Source organism: Mastomys coucha, unplaced genomic scaffold (genome assembly GCF_008632895.1).
Source record: "Mastomys coucha isolate ucsf_1 unplaced genomic scaffold, UCSF_Mcou_1 pScaffold20, whole genome shotgun sequence".
NCBI classification, from domain to species: Eukaryota; Metazoa; Chordata; class Mammalia; order Rodentia; family Muridae; genus Mastomys; species Mastomys coucha.
The window spans coordinates 111516829-111543033 of NW_022196903.1; the positions used below are offsets into that span (position 1 = coordinate 111516829).

Below are 26205 nucleotides of genomic sequence, written 5' to 3' on the forward strand. Positions count from 1 at the left end.
GAAGTGGAAGTGCTTTATTGCAAAGCACTCGGCACCAACCCCCTCACTTAGCTACGGGGAGGGAAGGAAGACAGGCTGGTGGCAGTGATCTGGGGCTGAGTGGGAGGGACATTTAAATGAAACAAATACAGGTACATCTCAGATGGTGACTTGTGCACACATTGGGCTGGAGACAAGGCGGGAGAGCTAGTTACCTTCCTAAGGTATGCCAGGCTCTGCGGTACTAGGGCTAGAAACAGGGTACCTCTAGTCCCTACTACCCAAGACACTTCTAATCAGATACCTAGGGAATTCCAGAAGGCTTTGCAGAAATCTGGATGAGATCCAACCATGTGTCAACGAGCCACAACCATCTACAGCAGATATACGGACCAGGAACACAGCAAACCCACATCTGTCAGACTCCTGCTTAGGAGGACATCTGGGACACTGGACAGATACTGATGTGTAGTAGGAACCAAATGACTGCCTGCACTGGCTGGCAGTCGATTGGTGTAAGTGACAGGACAGGTGCGACACTGGAAGGACTGTGACAGAGGCAAATAAACCAATGGGGACAGCAGAGAGGGTGAAGGACACTGTAGGTGAGATATTTTAGGGAGCCAAGGGGAGTCTTCCTTGGTGGCTGAAGTCTTCTGGCCATGCATTCAATCCCACCCCTTTGCGAATTCTGCAGCTGCACAACGCCCCCTGCTGGACAAAGTCCTCCTGCTCCTCCTATCATAGTTGAGATGGTCCTTTGGTTCCACCAGGAGGCACAGGCTACTGACCTTAGCACTGTGTGGTCCTGGTGCCCCAAGTTCTACTTCTAAATGAGAACTGACCACAGTGCAACATCCAGACACAACCATAGATGCCTGCGGCTTGCCCCAAAGACCACTCCCATCCTTGCCTGACAACACCAAAGGGGGCCTCCCAATCTAAGTGGGCATGGCAAGATGGCATTGTGAGTATGCTCTTCTTGGCACAACTCCCGGGTCACCTGTGCATGAGAAACAGGGTTGCTCCTCTTCATTCAGAATCACCATGACCCACAATCTCTGCAGAAACACTGCCACTTATTATTGCTTCCTCAGAATGTTAAAATCTATTTTCTGCTTTATTTATGTTTGGTTTGTGCGTGTGCACATATATGCCATGAAAGTCAAAGGACAGCTTATAGAAGTTGGTTATTTCCAACTCCTATGTGGATGCCAGGGTCCTATGATCAGGCTTGGTGCTAAGGGACATTACCACTGAGACCTCTCGACAGCCATGTTTCCTCATTCTTCATGTCTAGCCACCTTCCAGAAATGATGTCCTGCAATTGCCAATCATGATGTGTGAAAACTGAACAGAAGTCTCCTTCAGTGAAAAGCCAAGAGAGAGCAGGCGCTCTACCAGAGCAACAGCCAAATGGAAAAAATCTGGTGTCAGCCTAAAATGTTGCTAGGTTTCCTGGTGGCCAAAGGAAATCCAGGACCAGAGCCATCTTCACTTGTTGCGAAAGCTGATGTTTCCCAGCCCTAGCAAGGAGCAGGGCCACGCTTGGATTTTAGAAAGACTCAGAGGATACATCCTTTATGTAACTTAGTTTCATCCTGACCTGTCAAAACAGCATGGTAGGTCCTAGTTCCCTGACAGGTTTTTATCACTTAGTAGCTAACCCAAGCTAGAGTTTTAGTCAGAAATGTATCAATGTCACAGACAGGACTGCTGGCTCCCCAGCCTAGAGTTAGCTTTCATCCTATGGTGAGCATAGACAGGAGGAAGGAGTGTGGCAAGAAACTGAAACAGTGAGCAGCTCTCCTTCCCTGACTAAGAGGGATGGGGAAGTCTGCTGCCTGCTCAAACATCCCGATGCTGCACTGAGACAAGACAGGATACGGTCAGGTGACAAGAAGGGGGAAGGTCAACCTGCCTTGAACACTCCCTTGTGAGCCATCAGCCAGCGGTATGGCTGGAATACAGATCTCAAAGGTGACCATTCTGTCCTTCACCAACATCCCTTTTCCCTTATAGCACAGCTACGTGGGGCAGGATCCATGTTTTCTGTGTCTCCTGGAACAGGTCATCTGGGACAGGTTACCTAGGGTGGGTACTGCCTCCTGGAGCTAAGTTATCCTCCAGTTTCCCAGCAGTGACACAGCTTAAGAGACAAGATCAACCTAGGGGCCCAGGGATAGGTAAGAACCTGAATATGAAAGGCACAGAGGTGGTTATTTAATTGCCTGGGTTTCATCTTAACCCCAGGAAAGTGAGCATCCTGTTCTTTCTCTCAGGCCTGGTATTTCCAAAATAGTCAACAGAAAAGCCCAAGAAGTGAAATTTCAGAATGTTTGGAGGGGAGAGTGATAAAATCTAGTGACACTGTGGAGTGAACTTATGATCCTGCACACACACACACACACACACACACACACACACACACACAAAACGGCTTACCATTTCCTAAGTGCTTTGGGGTTTCCAAAGTCCTCTGCCAAGTTGTCCATCCTGTGAGCAGTAGCCAATCTATATGGTCAGAGTCCAGGACCATGAGATGGGATTCTGCCAAAGGCAGTGGGCACAGGTCCGAAGAAGGCCTGCAGGGACCAGGTGGCATCAATGGGTGACCCCTTTGTCTTTGCTGTGCTCATAGGAACCCACAGGGAAACATCCAGTTCGTACAGGGCGTAAAGAGGCCAGGCTTTACTGTCCAGACCCACTAGAGAGAGGAACACTGTGACCAGATGATATCGTGACCACACAGAACCACTAGGATGTAGGTAGAGAAGCATCTTCTCTCTCCAAGAGGGCTGTGTATGTTCTACCGGTACCACCAATGCCTCTCTGTTCTGCCCTCCCCATGCCCTGTCTGAAGGAGATGTTCCTGCCTCTTTATGGCCCAACTTCCATCACCCTTGCTGGAAAAATTTCGACTCATGCCCTGGCAGCTGTCTGCATCACACTTTGCCCTGCTGTACTGCCTGTCCATCTGTCCCTCTGCCCGTTGCTACAAACGAAGCTGTCATTTCCAACATTAGTCTGGAGCTGACTGGATCATGGGTCAGGAAACTTGAGAAGCAGGTGCCTCTCATTCATCCCCTGGAATGCTCCTGGCTCCTCCACCAGCTCCCACCTGCTCTAGATGCCTATCCAGGATGCCCTGGATAGTCTTGGAAAGAAATCCTGAGAATTAACAATAACCCTCAGAGTCTGATTACAACTCATTACCCTAATGGAGAGGTTTTCTGGACATTTCCCAAGTTTCTTCTCTTAAAATGCCCCATTAAGGACCTAGCCTTAATAGAAAAGGACCACTTTCTGGAGAATTCTCCAAAGTACTGATTCTCGTTGTTCAGTGTTCTTTCCTAAACTAATGAAACTCAATCATTCTGAATAAAACCAGAGCCAAAGAAGAGATGGATGGACAAGCACGGCTGGTGGAGGCAACCTGGACTCTTCCAGTCTTGTATCCAGCTGGTCCCTGGAGGCACTGAGCCCTTCCTGTCTAGAGAAAAGCTGTGAGCATGGAGAAGCGTGCACGCCCTGGGAGCCGGCCAGGCTGCCAGCAGGGCAGCTGAAGTCTTGAGAAAACTTCCTGATTGCATTAACAAGGTCACACCACCGGGACCTAATCAAATCCCCCTGGAGAGGGTGGCTTCTGGAAAGGCTGCTGCTCACACATGGCAGAACTGGGGCCACCAGGGCCAGACACAGCAGGAGGGAGGATCTATCCTGGGACCCCAAGACAGAAAGGCAGACGTCTTACTTTCTCACCCCGGCTGAAGGGGCGTACAAGCCAGGAGGCTGCGCCGGTTTGATGACTCAGGACCTTCCATCCCCAGGGGGCTTGTGAAGACACCTGATGAGCCAAGATCTCCAGTGGTCTTCTCACAGGCCCTCCTGTCCAGGTCAGGGGGTACCTTGAGAAGCCACATGGCTGCAGAGGGCAGGATCTGGGTCTACCTGCAGCAGCTCCTGCCCAGCCAGAGTCACCATGTTTAGGAAGAACACTTTCTAGCACAGGGGTTCTCAACCTGTGGGTCACAACCCCCATGACTGCCACATGTTAGATATCCCACATATCAGATATTAACATTACAATTTACAGCAGTAGCAAAATTGCAGTTATGAAGTAGCAATGAAAATCATTTTATGGTTGGAGGTCACCACAACATGAGGAACTGTATTAAAAGGGTCGCAGCGTTAGGAGGGTTGAGAAGCACTGACCTGGTACCTTGTCTAAGTCTTAGTCCATCTGCACCTCCACTCAACAGAAGAAAGGCTGTGAGAACCATAGGGGCACCCACTTAGCTTCTCTTTGGCTCAGTTACTTTATCTGTGAAATAAGAGGGATGCATTGTAAATATAAAATAAAAGGCATGTAAATCATACCTCGCCTGGTAGAAAGAAAGAGAGAAAGAAAGAAAGAAAGAAAGAAAGTAAGAAAGAAAGAAAGAAAGAGAAAGGCAAGAGAAAGAGAGAGGAAGGAGGGGAGAAGGGAAGAAGGAGAGAGGGAGGGAGGGAAGGAAGAGAGAAAGAAAGTAGCTGCAACAGATGACTGCTGCTAAAGCTTTCTTAGCACAGAAAGGAATCTCCAATCTACTTTTTCCTTTGTGGTCCCTGAATATTTGAGACACAGCTGCTATTCGCTCAATCCACAAAAGTCCAAGTGTTAAACCCAAGGTGTATCCTGTGCCAATGTTTCTTCTCTAAGAACACTTTTACTTTTCCTGAAAGTTCCCAGGAACCTATGCATCTTCCTAGGTTCTGACTGTAACAAGAAGCCAATACAAGGACGAGTGGCAAACGCAGATACAACAGATTGGTTGCTCTCTATTGCCCATGAGTTCAGCTTGCTGTGGGCCCCAGCAGACTTCCTCAGCTGGGCCTGAGCTGGGACCCTTTATCTCTGCTGTTTCATGCCTTGCTCCACTGGGTTTTTCTGCCTCCTGGGACCTCTGGAATCCTTCACCAGATGGCATCTCCTTGTTGCCTTGAAAGTCTGGGCACATTTCCCTTCCCCAAACCAATGTGGTGAGTGACTCTGTGTCCAGGGCTGGGTTCCAGTTGCTATCTCACCAGAGTATTCCCTTTCCTGGTTCAGGAACTCACCTCAGCCTCCCTGGGACAGAAATTAGGACACCCTCCCCCAGCCCAGCATGTTCTCCTGGGTCCTCAGACCCTAAGTCAGCAGCAAGGTGACCTTCTGTGTTCACTTCCCTTCCCTAGCTTCCCGTGACTGACCCAAATTAACTACCTTAAAAAACGCAGTCGGGATTGAATCCAGGCTTGACATAGGACAAGCAAGTGCTGTACCACTGAGCTATGATCATTGTTTATTTATGTATTTATTTATCTTGCTTAAAATTTTAATCCCCCTGGAGTTTATTTTAAGGCATAGCACAGAGAAGTAACTTTGTGTCTCTTCAGTGGTTGCTGAACACCAATGTTTCCTGTGTGAGGGATGCCTAGGGCCAGAACATGGCCAAATGTCTGACCTATCCTTGTTGATCCTGCCCTCATTCCAGGGCAAAATTCTGCAATGGCCTCTTCCCAAAAGAAGGACCTGCATCCAGACACCCAGCTGCCCTCTGTGCCTAAGCCTTTTTCTGTGCCTCTAGCTCCTGTTTGGTCCACTTTCTTCATCTTAGCTGTGCTTTCCTCTCTGTCCCCCAAAGCATGGGATGAAACTTAGTGGCATATCCATCCCTAGACAGATAGCCCTCTCTCCTTAACTATAAATGGATCTCCCCACCTTACACTGGCAAAAGTGACCCTTAAGATTTATCTAGGCAGTGGCTTCTCTCCTTGGCAACAAATGTATGTTTTCTACCAACTTCAGCTGATTTCCTCCCATCTCTTCAACCTTCCCTCCCTCCCCCCTTCTTCCCTCCCTTCCTCCCTCCCTTACAGCATTAACCTACACTGCAAGCACAGAACTTAGAGGATCCTATTGCTGTGGTAAAATGCCACGACCAAAAGCAACTTGGGGAGGAAAGGGTTGATTTTGCCCACAATTCCACGTCTGAGTTCATCACAGAAGCCAGAGCAGAGCCTCAAACAGGACAGGGACATGGAGGCAGGAGCTGAAGCAGAAGCCATGGAGGAACACTGCTTTCTGCTTCCTGGCTTCCTCCTCCTGACTTTCTCAGCCTGCTTTCTTAAGCCACACAGGACCAAACTCAGGAGCAGAGCAGCCCCCAGCAAGCTTGGCCAACCCATATCAACTGTTAATCAAGAAAATGCCTACAGTCTGGTCTACAGGCAGATCTTATGGGGGGCATTTTCTCAATTGAGTGTCCCTCTTCCCAAATGACTTTAGCTTATGTAAGGTGGTTATAACTAACCAGAACAGCCAGACTCAGATGCACACATGTGCAGAGATGCGAACACACGCATACATTCCCATAGGTGTAGGGTGTAGGTGCAGATTATACTCATGCATACTCATCCACATGTATTCTAAAAATTGATTATATCATACACACACACATACACACACACACACACACACACAGACCCACACAGACATATACACAAACACATTTTTCTCTCAAAGATATGTCCAAAGTCACATAGCTACTGACAGGCAAAATTAAACTCTTTTGTACTTTCAGCTCAACACTGGATGTTTTAAATGATACATTTTTTCTCTTTCTTAAACAACAAACAAACATGCAAAGTTCCAGATAAAATGAGTGAACTCACGTTCTGCAGTCAGCCCTGGAAATATAAGCACAAAATAATCGTAAGTGTTCTATCTAGCGATTATTCTTGTGGTCAGTGCTCATTGTATGTCTGGGTCAGCATCCGGGGCCGGCCGCAACCATCAGCGTTCAGTTGGAGGGGGCGTCTGGCGTGAAGCCCCCATTAGGCTGGCCTTCCTCTTGCAGCGCTTGCCTTATGGCGCCATCTCGTGGCCGCTGCTGTAACTTCCAATGAAGAGACCCTGATGGGGATTCCTTAGACTGCTCCACAGAGCTGCACGCAGTCTCTCTGACCACGGCAGATGCTAATAATCTCACACGAAGGTGCAGGGAACGGGACTCACATCCCTTAATCCCCTAGCAGCTAGAGGGAAAGTCCTCTGAGTGCACTAACCAGATGTGAGCTCCTGTGTGCAGCCATGCACATACACTACCGTCTCCCTGAGTGCATTCAGATGCGCACGCTTGCAGATGCTCACATACTTCTTGCAGATGTGTACACACTTCACTCCTTCCCTCCCACCCACACCTGGTGGAGGTACAGTGGTCCACACGGTGATTTGATGCTGCTTCCGGTCCCAAAGGCAGACCTCAAAGCCACGACATATCTCTGGTTCTGCTTATTATATAGATAAGGAAACCGACGCTCCTCTGTGTGCATGCCTAGCATCCGCTGCCCTGCATGGTCTACACAGAGAGCCCTGGGCAGGCTCCGGGCCTGGAAAGACAACCCAAGGGAACAGCCACCAGCTTGGCTCTCAGTCACTTCAGCAGAGCCTCAGAACGCACCCTACATAGGTCAGCCTTCCAGTCTCGTGATCTTTCGGCTAACAGATGTAAATAGTGTTAGAAAAGATGGAATGGCACCCCTGGGGATGAACAGACTCAGGAGCCAGGGCCAAGGCTCTAGAATTCCCAAGTAGGGGTGAATCTAAAACAGTTGCTGGGCAAGTGGGGCAGAGGACAAAGAGACTGGGCTAAGGCTGTAGAGGAAGGGAGGGGCAGCTGTCCAGATGCTTCTGGAAGATGGTAAGAGCTCAGACTGAGTTCTGGGGACAAAGTTGACACTTCCTCCAGGAAGCCTCATTGTGCTGACTAGTTTTATTTCAACTTAGCACAAGGTATCTAAGAAGAGAGAACCCCAAGGGAGAAAATGCCTATCTATCGCTTGCTCTGAAGGCAAGTCTGTCTTTACTAAGGAGGGGGTTGGGGAGGCTCGCTCTACTGAGGGTGGTACCGCCCAGAGGCAGGTGGTCCTGAGCTGTATGAGAAAGCCGACTGGGCAAGCCATTATGTATGCAGCATTCCTCCGTAGCTTCTCTATCAGTTCCTGTCTCCAGGTTCCTGCCCGGCCTTGACTTCCCTGGATGGTGGACCACAAGCTGTAAGATAAACAAACAACCCTCCCTTCCCACCCAAGTTGCCTTTGCTCGTGATGTTTCATCATAGCCACTGAAACCCCCAACCAAGAATATCAACGCTGTTACAGGAAAAACGTGTGAAGGGAGTGGTTAAATGCTAGGCATAAACTGCAAGGTGGGAAACACTGAAGAAGGTAACTAGTATGGAGTCCGGTGGGTATGATCAGACAAGGACAAGGCAGTGGGCAGAAAAAGTCCGTCTGGGTCTTTGCGGGCTCTGGCTGGGGTAGATGAAGCTCCGCCCCTTCCCCATCACATCAAGGCATGCGGCCTTTTTGTATATTCTTATAATGCATTCAATCAACAGATTAAAGAGTTATGGAGAACAGCTTCTAAAAAAATCTTCAGCCCGCCCGAGTAAGGCGATCACTCCAGATCCTCCCAACCCCCCCATAGACCAGGAGCTGATTCAGGCAAGCAACCATGGCTTCATAGCTCTGTCTGTGAGTGGTGTAAGAAATATGTCCAGGGTTGTAAAGAAGTGGCCACTACTCCAACCTAAGTGTCTGGACAAGGCAAACTTTACTCTTGGCCAGGAGGGTATGGCTCTGGAGAGCCAACCCAGAAACAGGAAGTACAGTTTTATTCGAAGGAAGGTGCTGTGGTAGTTTGAGTAAAAATGGCACCCGTGGATCCATAGGGAGTGTTGCTATTGGGAAGTGTGACCTGGTTGGAGTAAGTGTGGCCTTATTGAGGAAGCGTGTTACTTGGGGGTGGGCTTTGAGGTCTCAGATGCTCAAGCCACACCCAGTGTGACAGTTCTTTTCCTGCTGCCTGTGAACCCAGACGTAGAATTTTCTGACTCCTTCTCCAGGATGTTTTCCTTTATAAGAGTTACCACATGGTCATGGTGTCTCTTCACAGCAACAGAAACTCTAAGTCTTTTCTCCATTGGAATTGGATCTCATATTCAAGTGGCCAGTCTAAAAAGAACAGGTACCCAGAAACAAAGAGGGAAGGGGTTCACTATTTAACCTGAGAATGTAGCAACCATTGTGTAAACGTCTTAGTGTGGGTGTGTGGAGTGTGTTACACATTTGTATGGAAGTCTTAGAAGGTGGGGAAATAAAGAGTTTAATTCCTTGTCCTAAGCTCTGCCACCATCTTCCCTGTGGTGATGGACTGTACCCTCCAGCCATGAGTGGAATCCTTCAAACTGCTTATTGTCAGAGCTGTTACAAGGAGAAAAACAACACAAGCCAATGTGGAACTCTGCAGGTTCCCAGCTTTTGTCTATTCTAATTTCACGTCTGGATCTAGGAAAATAACCAGCTCACAGGCTTCCTCGCTGAGAGCCAAATCTAAACTCAAGTCCATCGATTGTTTAACCTTCATGAACCCTGACTTCGACTGGTAGGCTTCAGTGACATTGTGGGTCTTTTGAATGAGTACTAGTTCAGAGTCAGTGTGTAGTTTCTCTGTTTGACTGTTTCTTTTTTTCTAGGGTACACTGTTCCTGGTAAAATGCCATAGGTCCCTCTGGGAACTTGCCTTCTATGATCTGAATGTTGGTACCCCCTTAGAGTTCATATAGTAAGCCCTAGCCTCGTTGTAATTGCACGGGCAGGACTCTTGAGAGTAATGAAGTTATGAAGGCCCCAGGAGGGTGCAGCAAGTGACGTCATCTCTAAAGCCAAGGGTGAGCTTTAGAATCTGTCTGCAGACCCGAGAGAAGGGCATTTCCAGTACTTATGTTACCCAGGCTCAAATCATTCACCATACGAGGGACAGATTGAGGCCCCTCATTTGACGTATCCTCAGTGTATAAAGTTGGTCTTGACAACTTTGGGTTTTAATAGTAGGTTGTATTTTCACTTGTTCAACAGAATTTACATTAAACAAATCTGCCTTGATGGAATAATAATTTGGTAGGCTTCTTACCAACATCATGTGTTGGGACAAGATACCATGACCAGCACTATAAATCTCCCTGGGTGTTAACTTTCCACAGCAGCAGGTCAACCTCCTAGACCAAGGGCCACCCCCAGGAGGGCAGGCTTACCTTAAACCATGCTAGTGAATAGACTGAATAATTGATTCCTTATACTAGGAGCCAACTCAGGCTTATTGAGTCAATGATGACACAGAGTAGATCTCCCAGCTCCAAAATGGAAGACTGCATAGAAAGATTAGGTCAAAGAAAGACTAAAGCCCTGCAAGGCCAACAGCCCTGTAGCTCCATCTGTTATACTGGGGCTCTTGGTGCTATCATCTGGGTTCCAACAGGACTGAGTAGCCCCACCTACCCAACTCTGTAACTTTTGCCACCCATGGCCTCTCTACTCAGTCAATACCAATACAATCCAAAAGCTTCATTTAATATTTCTCCTCCTGGGAACCTCATAAAGATGGTAGAGTAAGCAGTCATTTATAAGCAAACTGTCGTGTATTCTTTCCCAAATAAATCACTAGACCAAAATTAATGGGAAAATAGTTTAATATTTTTATAGCACAAAATAAACGGAGACAGGCAGAAGCAATGAGTTCACAAAGCCCCAAGTTTCCCAGCTGTGAACCCTGCCTCACTGGATGCTATGAATGAGCACAGGCGCCACCAGCAGTCTTTCTACAGTTCCTCCAGGCACGGCTGGACCACACATCCCAGAGTCTCCACGGGCTCTCATCATGACTTGTCACAGGCACTGAAGCCATCACAGCTACAGCTCTGGAAGACACCCGTCCATTCTGGAGACACTTCAGGTGTCCTCAGCTCCTCTTAGACTAGACTTCTGACTTCGTTTTTCCTTCTGACCCTGGATCCGGAAGAGCTTCTTCCTCAGGTCCTTCTGCCGCCTCAGCTTCTCCTCTTCTTCCTTCTGCTTCATCTTCACATGTTCCTTGTTGTGCAGGTGTCTCTGCTCTTTGGCCTTTTTCATTTTCTGACTGTGTATTGTGCTCAGAGCATCTAGCAGAGCCAGGACCTGACAAGACAAAATCGGTGAGCACAAATCAGTCTGAGCCTGCCTGTCACCTAGTCAGGACTTCACGACACGGGCTTGATCATATCAAATAGATTCAATCTCAAGTGGAAATTCATTTAGTGAAAATTCATCACAATTTGCATGTAGGTACATATGCATTTACCTTTACGAAAAAAGCACCTACATTTGTCCTGTATGGAACCATATACAACTAGCTAAGTGGCCCACCAGACAGGGGTTGCTACTCCCTATTCAAATATAGGTGGAGTATGACTAGGGATGCCACAGCCGCTGGTTCCTCCCCGACGCCCACTATCTCTACAACTGAAGCCAAGTAGGTCACTGCGGGCTTACCTTCCTCTCGTGAGGCTCCCGGATGACCGCTGGCCTCTGCCTGTCCCTTGGCACTTTGCCTGCCTTAGCCTGGGTCTTGGGTTTGTTCTTAAACGGCAGAGCCTTCTGTAAGGCTTTGGGAATGTGCAGGGAGTTAAAATGTTTCTTTTGTCTCAGGATTGGCTGGAAAAGAAAAAAGTAAAAGAGACTATGACATATATATTTATATTTAAATATAACCTATATGTACTTAAAACAAACAAACAAACAAAAAAAAAAAACCTCTCACAGACTGACTTTTCCACAAACTCAGTCACACTAGCTAACATCTACTGACTTCCAGCAATGGGGATTCAGTCACCATACAATGTGGACAGCCCCAGTGGGCATCTACACAGAGAGCAAAACAAAAAGAGCTCACACATTACATTTACAGGTCTTCTGAAAAATCAACTGGGCCTACTTGAAACAGAGTAAAGCTATGGGTCTCCAGCGGAGTATAAGAACAGATTCAAAGCTCATCTCAGCAGAGAACTTGGTTGGTTATCTTTGGGGATGTGGGTGACAAGGACAGACTAGCTTTTCATTCTCTCAGTCTCTCTTCCTCAGCAGTCAAAGGTTGACTGGCTCTGATGGGAGGGAAGCAGGCAGAGTAAGACTTAATCAGGACATAAAGCACAATCTATACACTGAATTCTATGTTCAGATTAAATACAATTAATTACCTAGATATTTAACCACTCCAGAAATTACTGATAAACAGCAGTTCCACAGGAGACAAGTCAGAGGTCAGAACCAAGTATGTGGAGAACAACTCTCTTGTGCTTCTATTTTTCTCTCTAAAGGCATCACCCACAGTGTCTTTCAAAATCTTGGTTAAAAAGAACTCAAAAAAAAAACCAAAAAACCAAAAAAACTTCCGCAAAAAGGAGGTAGAGCCTTACTGAAGAAGGCAGGTTCCTGGAGAGAGATCTTAGAGGTCGGTAGCCTGGCCCACTTTCTATCCCTCTGCAATGTGACCAGCCATCTCTTGGTCTTGCTACCATGATAGACTCCATCTCTTAAACTGTGAGTAAAACCCAAGCCTTCCTCCCTAAGCTGGTTCTTATCAAGCATTTGGTCACAGCAATGAATTAAGTCAATAATGGACCCTGCTGACAACTTCAGAGCACACTGTTCAGTAGATGACACTGAAACCAAGCATATGTGTGCCCTATACCTGTCTGACATTAGAACATTCCAGGTACCATTCCATGGATTTTTTTTTTTAAAGGGGGGAGAGGATTAAAAGGCAATTATCAAAATGGCAGAAATAACTTTTTACCTAGTGCACACAGAATAGCTAAGTGAATTTTTAAAAAATCAGTTCATATTACATGCTGCCTAGCAGAGATAGAGTTTGGAGCTAAGTATACCTAAATAAACCTAAGTGAGAGGTGGGGGACAGAAGACATCTAGTGCCACAGGAACTATCAACACCCACACTCTTTACATGTTCTGGATCTACTATCTACAGCCTACTCAACGAACAAGACATCTGAAAAATAGGAAACAATAAAAACTCTCTCACATCATCCTCCCTGACTACTGGCAGCCTCACACTAAATACCATATTTCTTACAGAAGTTCACTCAAAGGCCTGATTATGAAGCCATTAATAATACATCCTGGGCCAACACCTGAGCCATTCCAATTGCACTAATTGCTGCACCCCTAACAGCTGTGTTCAGCTCCCATATTATCTTCCATCTGCTTATACCAGAAAAAGCAGGTAAGTCAAAACTGTTACAAAAGGGGCATCCGATTAGAGTCTTGCTGCTCTTCCCAAAGACCCAGGTTCAGTTCCCAACACTACAACCATCTATAACTCCAATTCCAGGATAGCCAATGCCCTCTTTTGGCCTCTGCAGGCACCAGGCATAGAGATGGTAAGGAAAACATCATACTTATAAAAATGATAAAATAAGTTTTAAGAAAAAAAGTCACAAGGCGACAAAGATATGGATGATAGAAGTGTAACTGATGCCAACACAAGTGTAAGCACACATGTACATCCCACACACATGTATTTAAACATATGCATGTGCCACAGACAAGACAGACAGGCAAAGTTCCTAACCCAAGACCTGAAACTCTGATGCAGCTACAGGGAAGCAGCAGGTGGATCTTCAACACCGGAACAGGCAAGTCACTCAGGAAACAAGAACAGTAACCGACAAATGGGACCGTATGAAATTTAAAGAAAACTGAAAAGTGAAAAGTGAAAAGACAGGCTACCATGGAAGAAAATCTCTGCCATGTATACATCTGACTGATGACTAATAGATAAAGAACTCAAAAAAAAAAAAAAATAACCATCAAACAACCCCTCCCACATGAAAAGAGGCTGAATACAGACTTCCTAAAAGAAGAAATACAATGGCTAAGAAATTATTTTTTTAAATGCTCAATATCCTTAACCATTGGGGAAATGCAAATTAAAACTACTCTGAGATTCCATATCTCCCCTCAGCACGTTATCATCAAGATGACAAATGACCACAATGACAGAGCATGTGTACAAAGAGGAAAACTAAACTGTTCAGCCATTATGGAAACACGTGTGGAATTTTCTCAGAAAGGTCTTCCATACATATGGCCCAGCTACACCACTCATGGACACGTACTCAGAGATCTCCATCAAACTACAGAGGTGCCCATCTTCATGCTTACTGCAGGTCTCTTCACAACAGCAAGAGAAGAAATCCAAGGGCGAGGTGCACGCTGAAAGCGGTATCACATGTATGATCTACACTGATGTCAACTCTCTAAACTATCAGATAAAATGGAATGCAACACTAAAGAGAATATCTATGACTACATGTAGGATTTATCCCTAGCATGTAGGGAAAATAAATAGATGGTTTTGTTTACTGTTATTGGGATTAAAAAAAGAGCCACATATGGAAAAAGGTTCATTTGGCTCACCATTATTGCAGGAATGACAAGGTGGTAGGAACTTAAAAGAGCCACTACCCAGTCAAAGGCAGAGAGCAAAGGAATACAGTGTTTGGCTGGCTTTTTCTACTCTTACACAGCTCAAGAATATCCATGGGAATGGTGGCCTCAATCAACAACGGGCAGGCCTTCCAACCTCGATCAACACAGCCAAGACAAGCCCTCAGCCAACCTGACCTAAACACAACTTCCCTGAGACTCTCTTTCCAGGTGGGTCTAAGATTGTGTCAAGGTGACAATTAAACTAACTACCACAGTGGCAGATAGCACTAGCAGAATCTAAGATAAAAACTCACATGGTCATCTCAATAAAAACAAACTTCTCCTAACAAGAAAGCCTCTAAGTGAGGAGCCACAGGCACTGATGGCTTTTAGGGAGAAAGTGATTGTTCTGGAGTCCAGCCTATGGTAGCGCACAGCCTACTGCCTAGACCCACATGGATTCAAAAGGCTCTTCTTTACAATAAAGAAGAGGATATGAAGGTATGAGGGAGATTTGCTGGAGGAGGTTGGAGATATCTGGTGATGGATATGATCAAGCTACACAATATATAAGTATGTGCATGTACTCATATATAATGTATGTATCATATCACTTATGTAAATACACATACATATATATGTATTACCAAAGAATAAATGAAATATTCTTTGGAAACTTGTACAGTAGCTACTAGGCTACTGTAATGAAGACAGTTTAGTATGTGAATGAAAATCGAAACACAGATTATCAGTATCCAAGGGAGAGCCCAGAAGTGACTCAAGACACCCACGGTCAACTCACTATATAGGGCAAGCAAGAGGACACAGGGCAGCCTTGTCCATAACCATGCAGAAGCAGTAGCTCATTAAAAATACAAAAGTAAGCTCTTAATGATACGCTAAAGGGATTCAAAATGGCTAAATGTGAGACCCAAACCTTAAATGATTTCCAGGAGAAAAGTACCTAGATTTTTTGGCTATCACACCAAAAAACCAAAAACCCCAAGAGAAATCAAAGTAAAAAGCTTCAAAAGGCAAAGGCAAATGTTAAATATGAACAAACATTCGTGAGCTGCCTACCTGCAAAAGGGTTAGTAACCAAAACTTAAAAAAAAAAATTCTCAAATCACATATAAACCAAGTAACTGGGACAGGGACCAGTTCAACCTGACAACGCTGTTAATGTGTGAAGCCTGGGCCAGGCCCCATAAGCCCCTCCAAAACAGCCCGACATCAGTTGATGTCAGGACCATGGGCAACGCCCTGAGCAAGCACTTCAGCAAAGGTAACAAAGGGGGCGATGGAGGTCAAAGGACACGGAACGACAGAAACGTAGGCCAAGTGTGACATTACCCAGAGAAGAGACCTGATATATACAAGAGTCATAGTTTATATCAACCTTTTATGGTTAGGATTTTTGTAAAGTACATTATTGAGCGCGAGGGGATAAAATGGCAGAAATGCTCACCAGCTTCACTCAGTGGGCAACCACCATATGCCATTAATAATCCTCAAACACAGTAAGCTTTAATTTCATTTCTAATTCTGAAGAAAACATTGCCATCTTTTTTTGTGTTCCTTCCCCAAAACAACAAAAAATATACAAGTTTTCAAATTAAATTTAGCACTAGATTTTATACTTGAAAACTCAAGTCATAAAAATGAGTCATTACAGGGTGGTGGGCTCAAAGCATGGGGTTCAATCCCTAACACCATAAAAAAACTGAAAAATATCACAAGTAAAGCACCCGTATGATGCTGTCTACAGACAGACACGTGTGTCCTTTACCTTATACAACGAATCCTTGTTTGGCTTTAATTTGATTCCATGGGCAAGCCTTAGTTGATGTGTTGTCCGCATCCCTGACCAGGTGTCTTTCTCGCCCACTGGTTTCAACAAAGATGTTACTGGATTATAGAAAGCCGGAATGGAGACAGGGTACCAAGTTCGCATGAAAACAATATCTAGAAGAAAAGTTCCACAAGATTTGTATCTCAAGCAGTACACACACGTGCACATCCCAAATCACCTGACACCTCTACCTGGTCAAACAGTATCGAAGCTTAACAGTTAGACTGTGATACTGACTACAATTAAATATCACAAAGACCTGGGTATGAGCTCAGCCAGTACAAACAAATGTCAGCCAGCTAAGTACAGGACAGTCTGTCCAACTGGACAGAACTGGAGCTGCCTGGCCTTCTGAATATGAAAGCCCACTCTAACCAGCAGCAGCTAGACTCAGTAATGATGGTAACACAGTGTCCTAAACACACACAAAGGCCTTACCACTCATTAGCAACTTGTCCTCAAAGCTAGCTCGGAAGGCTCCTTCTGGAGCCCGGAGTGCTTTCTTGATCTGTCCCCTTATTCCACTGACAGTTCGAATGACAGCGCCTTCAAATTTGGCTACTTCCAACGCAGAATTAAACATTCCCTACAGGCAACAAAATAAATACTCAGACATGCATTACCAGTTACAGCTTTACTTAAAAACCAGAGCCAATGCACTAACAGTGAAATTACATCAAAAAATATTCTGCTCAACTTTATTTTCACTTAAATAACATTTAAAACCTTTCTAAGAGCTCATCAGCATATTCATTACTGGTAGTACATTATAAGAGGAAAGAGGGATTTACAGGTATCAATTGACCTAGACAACATTGGTAACTTCTTTTGTGCAGAGCTGAAAACCAAACTCTAGGCTTTACAAGTACTCTATCACTAAGTACTTTCTCCCTCCTTATACAAGTACTCTATCACTAAGTACCTCCCCTCCTTACACAAGCACTCTATCACTGAGTGCCATCTCTAATCCTTATGGTCTTAACTCTCTTTAATAAAGATTCCTTCCCAAAATAAACTTTCAAGCTATCTTCCCTAAACACTGGGAAGTTGAGTGCGAAGTTTACTGAAATCTTGCTGTTTGCCGCAAACTGTTTTTGTCTACTTTCTATTGAACATTTAGATAGATTTAGGATTTTTTTCCTTCATAACACAGCTTTAAAGTAATAAGAAAACCCAGTGGATGAACCTCGGTTGGCTCTAGGACAGTCTCATGGAGAAGTCACAGCTGAAGTTACTAAGAATCTCTGCCTTTAAGTATAGGACAAATCATTTAATGACAAATCATTTAAAGAAAAAAAAATATCAAATGTCAAGATTTCAAATACTCTTCTAAAAACTTTAGATCTGTATCTGAAAAGAACAGGAAAATCTGCTACCTAAACCCATTTGATGATTCGTAGTCCAAACAAAGGCATACTTGGAATCCTAACAAGCCCCTCGAGCCTGTGGACAGTGTGCAATTGCCACACAGATGAACTTGTAGTTAGACTTTAGTCTCTATCCTGAAATACCCCATTAGAAACAAAAGCATTTCAAAACTCAAAAAGAAGCTCCACATAGGAAGTATTGTGGCTGTAAACACTTTAGGTAAATAATCTTCTACTCTTTAACAATGTATACATTTATAACATGAATATATGGATATACAGACCTTAACAAATGAAGTATTCTTGAATATTTTAAAAGGAAAACCAGTTAGCTTTAATTTCTTCACAATTTTTATGGATTTATCCAGGTCAAGGACAACTCCAGTGGCAGCAATCCGAAACTCAGGCTAGAAGGAACCCAAAATTGAAAAATATGACTAACAGGAGAAGAAAAATTAGCATGCTCTGTGATGTTCTAATAATGCCCCAAGTCCGTTTACTTACAGCTAGCTATAAAAGGCAGAAGCTCATTTATTTTCTTACTAGGTACTTACTAGCACTTTTGTTTGCCTGAGAAAGGGTTTAATAGCCTGGGCACACCATATGTGCACAGATGTCCTAGAACTCTCGTCTCCCTGCCTCCACCACCCTGGCTGTGAACCAGGATATTAATTATGCTAAGCTACTGCTGCTAACTTGATTTCATGGTAATAATTTCAGAACTTCATCAATTCAGAACCAAAGGAAAAGATAAATTCAGGTGCAACATTTAAAAATGAGATTTTGGACCTCCAGGTAGATTGTCTTTCAGCGCTCTTTCCTCATATGTTAGGTACAGCCAATAAATGAAGCTTGTTCTGCTCAGGCAAAGACAACTCGGAAGACACTTTGTCCACACAGTGCTACTAAGGGACAGCATCGTGTCTATAGGGTTATGAGGGACTCACAAAATGAAGTTTAACATTGAGTATCCAGTGAACACTGCTTAAATAGTTTTTAAATATGTCCAAAAGGCACAAAAATATACAATGCCACAGTGCCATTACAGCCCCATTCCCACACTCTGCTCCCTCCTGACTCCCACACTCTGCTTAGGAAAGCCAGGCAGGGGTGCTGCCATTCAGATGGCTGAGGCAGGAAGACTGAGTCTCAGCTAGCCTGGGCTACATATCAAGACCTTGTCAGAAAGAGAAAGAAAGACAAAGAGAGAGGGGCTGGGGGAGGGTGGGCAGACGGTAGGCGAAGAATGCAGGAAGATACAAAGCAAGGAGAAATTACTAAATATTATATATAAAAATAGCTGGGTTTCAACTTAGCTTCAGGAATACAGTTTATATTCTCTAGTTCATCTGCATAATCAGTAAAGAATCTCTGATATTTACCATTACACCACTGACAGACTGTATCGCCAAAAATCCAGTTCCTTGTGGGGTGATAGGGCCTTAAAGAAAACAGAAAAGGAAAAATTGTAAACCACGTATTTTACTCCAATCCTTTTTCTCAAAGAAACAAATCTTTTAAGTTGGGTTTTAAGATAGGCAAAGAACAAAACCATAGGTATAGCCTGAATAGTATAAAACTGATCTTGTAATTTTTATCATCAATTTACCCCAAAAAGTTGCTCCACAATGCATGTGCTGTGGGGTGTATTTTAGAAGCCTTTGTCTTCCATTGTGGTCTTCAATATAATACAATGGGATGGTCTGAAACCTCCTCCATCCTACAGAAAAAATAATGGGGTCTCGAGACTTGAGGATTTTCTTATACCAACGATGTTTCTTGATGCGCATCTGAAGACATAAACATTTAATAAAACAGAGTGTACATCCACATGACCCATCTCCAAGCTTGCAGCAAAGGATACCTACCTGCACATATCCCACAGTGCCCTCGCTATTTCCCAAACCACCCAGAATAATTGGGTAGTGTGGGTCAAAATTCTGCACAAATTCACAAGGGATGTTTTCGATCTCAATTCGGACATACATTCCAGGTCGAAACCCCTCATACTGAACTCTGGTTTCATCTTCCTGATCTTCAAATTCAGCCTGGTTAAGCTACAGAGGAGACAAAGAGACAAAACCAAAAGCACAATAAACCCACAACACCAATATTCTTAACCAAGATTAAGATTAACTTTTTGAAAATACGCAGAAACCATGGACACAACAATTTAAGTTTTATTGTAATAAGTTATATCCACTTTGTTTCTATGCTTTAAGACATGTCCCAGCTGTGTTCTCTGTGATCCCTGAATTCTGCTCAGCAAACGGTGCCTTGGGTAATCCTCAACTTTCCTGACTGTCAATCATTTTATACATCTCTACTCATGAACAGTCTGAGAATAGTCAATATATCCTCCCTCATCCTTGCTCTTAGCTGATGGTCATTTCTGCTTCCAGTCAGCTGTGATCTGGTGTTTACTTACACACACACACACACACACACACACACACACACACACACACACACACACACAGAGCCTTTTATTATAGCTCTACGTAGTGGGTTAAGGACAAGTAACTATTTGGTTTTAAAAAAAATGGACACAAGCTCTATGTATCCCAGGCTACTCTTGAGCTTGCAATCTTCATGTCTTAGCCTTCTGAGTGCATGAAGCACAGTTGTACAGCGCCATGCTAAGCCATGAATTAAGATGAAGTGACATTTAACCTTACAGCCCTCAGTCGCACTTGTACCTGGAAGGCTGCTGGGACAGCACAGGAGCATCTACAGATTATCTGACCACATTGCTACTGAATGCCAAACTTCCAGCTCCCAAAAGATCTCCCATTGGTTACTTTTCTCATCTTTTCAAAACCTTCTTTTTGAGTCCTCTTTCTTCAACTATTGCTCCCTCCATTTCTCTACCTCACTTTTACCAGAACTCGATGTTTCCTATGAGTCAGTCTCCAGACCATTAGCTGTTATTCTCTGAAGCCACTTTCACATACCATCGCATGAAAGCGTTTGTAGTCACTGTAGACTTTTGCCAGCCTTATCCAATGGTCACTTCTTTCACTAATATAGCTATGTATGATAGCAGTAAGATCTAAGTAATATTATCACTGGCTTCTAGCACACCTACTCTCTGAACTTTCTCTCTATTGGCCACTCTCAGCCCTAACCCCACCTCTATTCACATACCATCCTGCTCTCCCTCTGTGCTAACTTCCCAAGTTACCGGAGTCCCATGCATCAAGGCCCTGATGGAACTTAACACTGTTTGTCTGAGCATCATCACTAACCTAATCAGCTCAAACAAAGCTTCGCTAACTGGAGGCTTCCTGCTCTACTGTGAGAACTGACCCTTCCAGGGACTTCCAGGTGTAGCCTTCACTCACTTCATTCATTCACTCACTCTCTACTCCACATACAGTCCCTTGAAAACCTACTGATGCATCCTTCTAGACCTCACCTGAACTTCCACCTCCACCCCAACCTTAACCCCTGCATCTTTTCAAAAAGTGATCATGCATGTCTCCTAATGCTCAAAGCCTCCCACAGGCCCCCTAATAATGCAGAGGAAAACACAAAGTCCTGTACAATGGTCCACAAGATTTTAAACTGTACATGGTTTAAAATACAGGCTACAAAGATTACCTCTGTATTTTGTAGTCACCCCTGTCAAAAGTCAATAGAGACTAGTGGCCCCTTATATATGTCTGTTCTGGAGACACTTCTTCACACTGGAGCCACGCTCATCTCTATCTTCCAATCTTAGTATGTGCTGAAGCCAGCAGAGGAGTCACTTCTCTGACTAGATGAAGCTCTGACTAGACTGAGCAAAGCCTGCCAACCACACCTTCAAGTTCAAAGGAATTCTCAGTGCTTCTACCAACAAAGTGCAACTCACTCTCCATGAAGCCTGGGTACAGGTTTGTATCTGCTTCTGGGTGAACTCACTACCTCAAGCAGCTTTAGGCAGTTTCATTTTATCAGCTGTGTTGGTTCTTGATTCTCATTACAAAGTGACCCCAGGATGGTAACAGCCCTAATTTCTGTCTTTCCAGCCTGTCTCAAGTGCATGAGCTCCTCAGAATCAGAGTCTATGCCTCAGTCCTCACTGCTTCCTAAGCATGCGGGGCTTTGTACAAAAGCGTTGCTGATACTTTCTGGTGAGACAGAAGAAGCAACTAAGTTCTAAAGCATCCCATGGCACAATTTCAACCTGGGCTCTCAAAGGCCAACAAGGAGCAGGTCAGCAGGTGGCACTGCCTTGGCAGGCAGGCTGGACTGCTTGCTTACCTGCGCTTGTCTCTGCATTTCACCCTTAAGATCATCAAAGTACGTGCTTTCTCCTTCATCATACTCTGCATCAAACAGCTCCTTCAGCTTTCTCTTCTTATTCAGAAGCTTTTTCTTAGCACTTTCCTCCTCACTTGGGTCAGTCTCTTCCTTCACTTCTTCTTCTTCTTCTATGTCTTCATTCTAGAATTTCCAGATTTAAGCACCAGGAAACTTATGAAGACCTTTGTTTAGATAAATAGCAGATTTGTAAACAATGTTTGAGCTACAAGATTCTGTTATGATCATCACAGACTTGGGCTGCTTCAGGAGACAGCCGACAGCACTGCTGTCACGTGTGAGATAGTAAGTGTCCAGCTAGATGCTCCAAGACACTGTTCAAAGTACTGTCAGGAAGAATAAGGAATTTAATGATGTTTTTAAATTTCATTATTGGATGAAGGCAAAAGAAACACAAATAAAAAGCATGAACTTGGTAAGTGACTGCACTAGAAGGGACAATGGGTAACATAGGTTGTACAACTCTGTTGCCACTCTTTAGGAAGGTATCTAATCCATCTGACAGGGAAGTCGAGACCTTCATTTCCCAAAGCAGAACTCTTCACACATACTGACTGAACCAAGCTAGCAGACGCCACATCACAGCCATACCTGAGTATCCGGGCCCGGTTTTCCCTTGTGCACATCCCCGGTTTCTAGGTCTTCAAAGTCACCATAGAGCTCCTCTGAAAAAAGAACACTTATAAGTCTGTTCTGTGTGTTCTGGCTGACCTATGCTCTACATTCCAAACTTCATCTCTGTTGTTCATCCCATTACTATACACGCCAAGAGGCTTAAACTTACATTGCTTTTAAAAAATGTATTTCATTATTTGCTCAGGAAAAGTAAATGGACCCAAGATTTGAAATCTCACTTAGCTTTTACGTCTAAGTAATAGACTCTGTGTGAGAAACAAGTGCAGCCTTCAAGGTACAACTCCAAACCACCATTTCAAAAAATAAGTGAAAAGACACAGCCCGTGTGAAGTATGTGAGAGAAGCCACCACATCGTGTACTGTGCCTTGGAGAGAAATGACAACTGACTCTGTCCCTTGCCTCCAGAGGCATATGCGCACTCAAACATAAAAAGAAATACGCAGCCCTTACGTACCTTCTTCTGCTAAGATCTTGGCTGCATCTTTATCATCTTCCCATTTCCCAGTCACAAAGCAATCTCTGATACTGTTCATAACCTTACACAGAAAAATCAGCATTTAGTTAATTTACAGTAAACAGCTACTTTTGAGAAATTTGCCTCTATTTCTCAGGCCATTTCAAGCTGGCCCTGGTGGCACATACCTATAATCCCAGTATCTGGGCTGTCGGGGCAGAAGAATACTCAAGCTCAGGCTAGACTACACAATGAGCTCGAGGCCAGTTCAGGCTACACAGAGACTGTCTCAAAAAATTAATAAGTAAAGGTACACTTTTGTGGATACATTCATTCCATAAGTGTGTGAGATATTTTCTAGAGAATAGTTGAAAAATATCTACAAACCATGTACAGAAGGGCCTGTACCAGGAATCTGTAAACTGGTAAGGAACATGCTCTCAGAATATGTAAACAACTCTTACAACTAAATGTCCAAATTTTTAAAATAGGCAACAGTATGAATAGGTATATAGACAAAAAGACAGCAGTAATCACCGGAAATGATGCTTGATTGCATCAGCTATTTGGGAAATGTAAACAATAATGATATGACACAATTCAAACCTTCTAGTATGGCTATAAATAAAATATGTAAAAATAATTCTTGGTGAAGACATAAATAAACTAAGCCCCACAGATACTGCTGGTGGGGATGAAAGATTGCACAGCTGCTTGCACGGCTTTTTTTTTAAAGAATGGAGAATGTGTGAGGGAAAAACTTGTTTTCTCTAGTCTTATCAACAGTCACTAACATACAGTTCTGATACAGTTTTGTTCATGACACGGAGATAAATGAGATGAGCAGTTACACAATTCTCTTAATTTTATTCCTTCAATCAGGGGCTAATTCTCTAAGAGGACTGTCTTTATAGAGACACAAAGAACATGAGAGGTAGCACAGGGTGGATATGATCAAACCACATGGTATACATATAGGAAATTATCAAAGAATAAACATTAGGTTCCTAGCTACCTTTCCTGGAAAAATCACTTCTTCCCCTTGCCCTATCCTTCTGCCCACCAGCAGCCATCTGCAAAAGAACAAGCCTAGCTCCAGACCTGAACCCTCTTCATTTGGGAACCATCCCTGCCTGCTAAGTCTTCTTCCCTTTGCCATGTTCTATGACAACTTGACACACGAATTGGGGAAGAGGGAGCCTCGATTGAGAGAATGCCCCTCCTGAACTAGCCTATGGGCAAGCGTGATGCATTTTCTGGATTGACAGTTGATATGAGATGACCCAACTCGCTGTGGCAGTGCCACCTCTGGGCTGGTAGTCTGTGTACTGTAAGAAAGAAGGCTGAGCAAGCAAGAGGGAAAGCCACAGAGCAGGACTCCTCCATAGCTTCTGTATCAGTTCCTGCCTCTGTGTTCCTACCCTGGCCTCTCTGGTTGATAGACTCTGAACTATAAGTTGTTTTATCACAGCAGGCGAAACCCCAAGACAGCAAGTAAACTTACACAGACACCGTTTTAAATGAGCAGGAGAAAAGATCTCAAAATGTTAACAGGTCGTTCGTATGTTATAATTATAGTAACATATGTACTTTTTACACTTTCTTGCTTTTGATATGTACCTTTCACTTTAAATTTTCCACGACTATTATTTTCACTAAAATAAAAATGTTGAGGACAGAGCGTGTGCACACACACAGAATTTCTATTTACAACAAAATCTATAAGAGGTTCCTCACTCTCCTTTAAAGACCCCAGTTGCTTTTGATCATGGTGTTTTATTCCCACAACAGAAACCCTAAGACACCACTACCTTGCTGCCCTTCAGTCACTATCTGCAAATGCGAAGGCTAGTTCTAGACCAAGGCTCACAAACCCTCTTTGTTCTTGAGACACCTCTGCTGGGTAAGTGGCTTCCTCCTGTTACCATCCCTACAACCTCTCCCCAAACTTTACCATCTCCACACCCAGAGGCCAGCTCTACTCCACGGCCTTCTGAACCCGCCATCTTTGACTGGTGAGACACCTCTTGTCTCTTGGATGTTTCCAACTGCCCGTTGCTATCTCTGCACCCACAGGCCTAGCTCTAGACCATGGGCTGGGAGCCATTTTTCTCTGGTCCAATTATACAACCCATCAACTAATTTTATCTGACCTAACTCAGGTCATACATCTGCACTGGCCCAATCTAAGGAAGATCAGATTATCACTTTCAGACACATAACTAAGGAAAGAAGTCCACATGCCCAGGCAAAATCACCCAAACAAAAAATAACATGAATGGCCATAGCAGTATGTCTCCCATCTAACCCAGGAGAACCACCTAGATGGACCCCAGGACACAGAACTTAAAGCACAATCACAAACTTTATCAAAGAATTCAAGAAATTTAAAGAAGGCATTACAAAAACTTCATTAAACTCCACAAGGGTAACAATAAACACCTGAGTGATGTCCAAGAGAATACAAATACATGGATGAAATGATAAAGATAAATCACAAATTGAAAGCAGAATTCAATAAAGAGAAACATTGAAGTGAACACAAACAGAAATGAAGATGGAATTAAAAAAAAAAAAAAAACCCTCAATATCCTGATTAGAAAGTTGAAGGGAAAGCCTGGCAGGTCAATAAATCAGAAGATGGAACATCAGGACTCGGAGATAAAGCACAAGAGCTGGGTGAAAGAAGCCAAGAATATGAAATCATATTAAAGCACAGGAAAGGAACAGTCAGGAAATGTGGAACACTATCAAAAGACCACATCTTCTAATTACAGGCGTAAATGAGGGGAAAGAATCCCATATCAATGACAGAGACCAACTCTCCCAAAAGAGCACAGAAGGAAATTTCCCACAAATTAAGGAAAGACACACCCAAGCAGATACAGAAAGCACACAAAACACCAAACAAGGCCAGAAAAGAAACACCCTACAGCATATTATAGTCAAAATACTAAGGCAACAGAACAAACAAAAAACACTAGAAGCTGCAAGAGAGAAAATACAAGTCTCCTATTAAGGAAAACCCATCAGAGTAATACCTGATTTCTCAAAAGATGCTCTGATCCTGGAGCAACGCACCCCCTAAAGACCACAACTACCAACCAAGACTACTATACTCAGCTAACTGTCCATCATAACTGAGAAGAAAAAACTTCCCAGGATCCAAACAGCCTTAAAAATTTCATTTCCATGTTCGACATCCTTAGTCATCAGGGAAATGCAAATCAAAACAACCCTGAGATTTCACCTCACTCCA

The 26205-nt window shown here is 44.0% G+C and overlaps 1 protein-coding gene across 1 annotated transcript in view; it reads right to left on the reverse strand.

Moving 5' to 3' along the window:
- Nucleotides 1–10514: 10514 nt before the first annotated feature.
- The window catches only part of Bms1 (BMS1 ribosome biogenesis factor), a 34045-nt gene continuing 18354 nt past the window's right edge, over nucleotides 10515–26205 (reverse strand). The window contains exons 13-23 of the mRNA XM_031383108.1: nucleotides 22947–23028; nucleotides 22447–22520; nucleotides 21796–21978; nucleotides 19416–19604; nucleotides 19157–19337; nucleotides 18930–18988; nucleotides 17832–17954; nucleotides 16619–16766; nucleotides 16118–16293; nucleotides 11371–11532; nucleotides 10515–11016 (exon numbers count right to left, since the gene is read on the reverse strand). Of these exons, the coding sequence (XP_031238968.1) occupies nucleotides 10792–11016; nucleotides 11371–11532; nucleotides 16118–16293; nucleotides 16619–16766; nucleotides 17832–17954; nucleotides 18930–18988; nucleotides 19157–19337; nucleotides 19416–19604; nucleotides 21796–21978; nucleotides 22447–22520; nucleotides 22947–23028 (1602 nt within the window). The 3' untranslated portion in view covers nucleotides 10515–10791. The remainder of the gene's footprint in view (nucleotides 11017–11370; nucleotides 11533–16117; nucleotides 16294–16618; nucleotides 16767–17831; nucleotides 17955–18929; nucleotides 18989–19156; nucleotides 19338–19415; nucleotides 19605–21795; nucleotides 21979–22446; nucleotides 22521–22946; nucleotides 23029–26205) is intronic.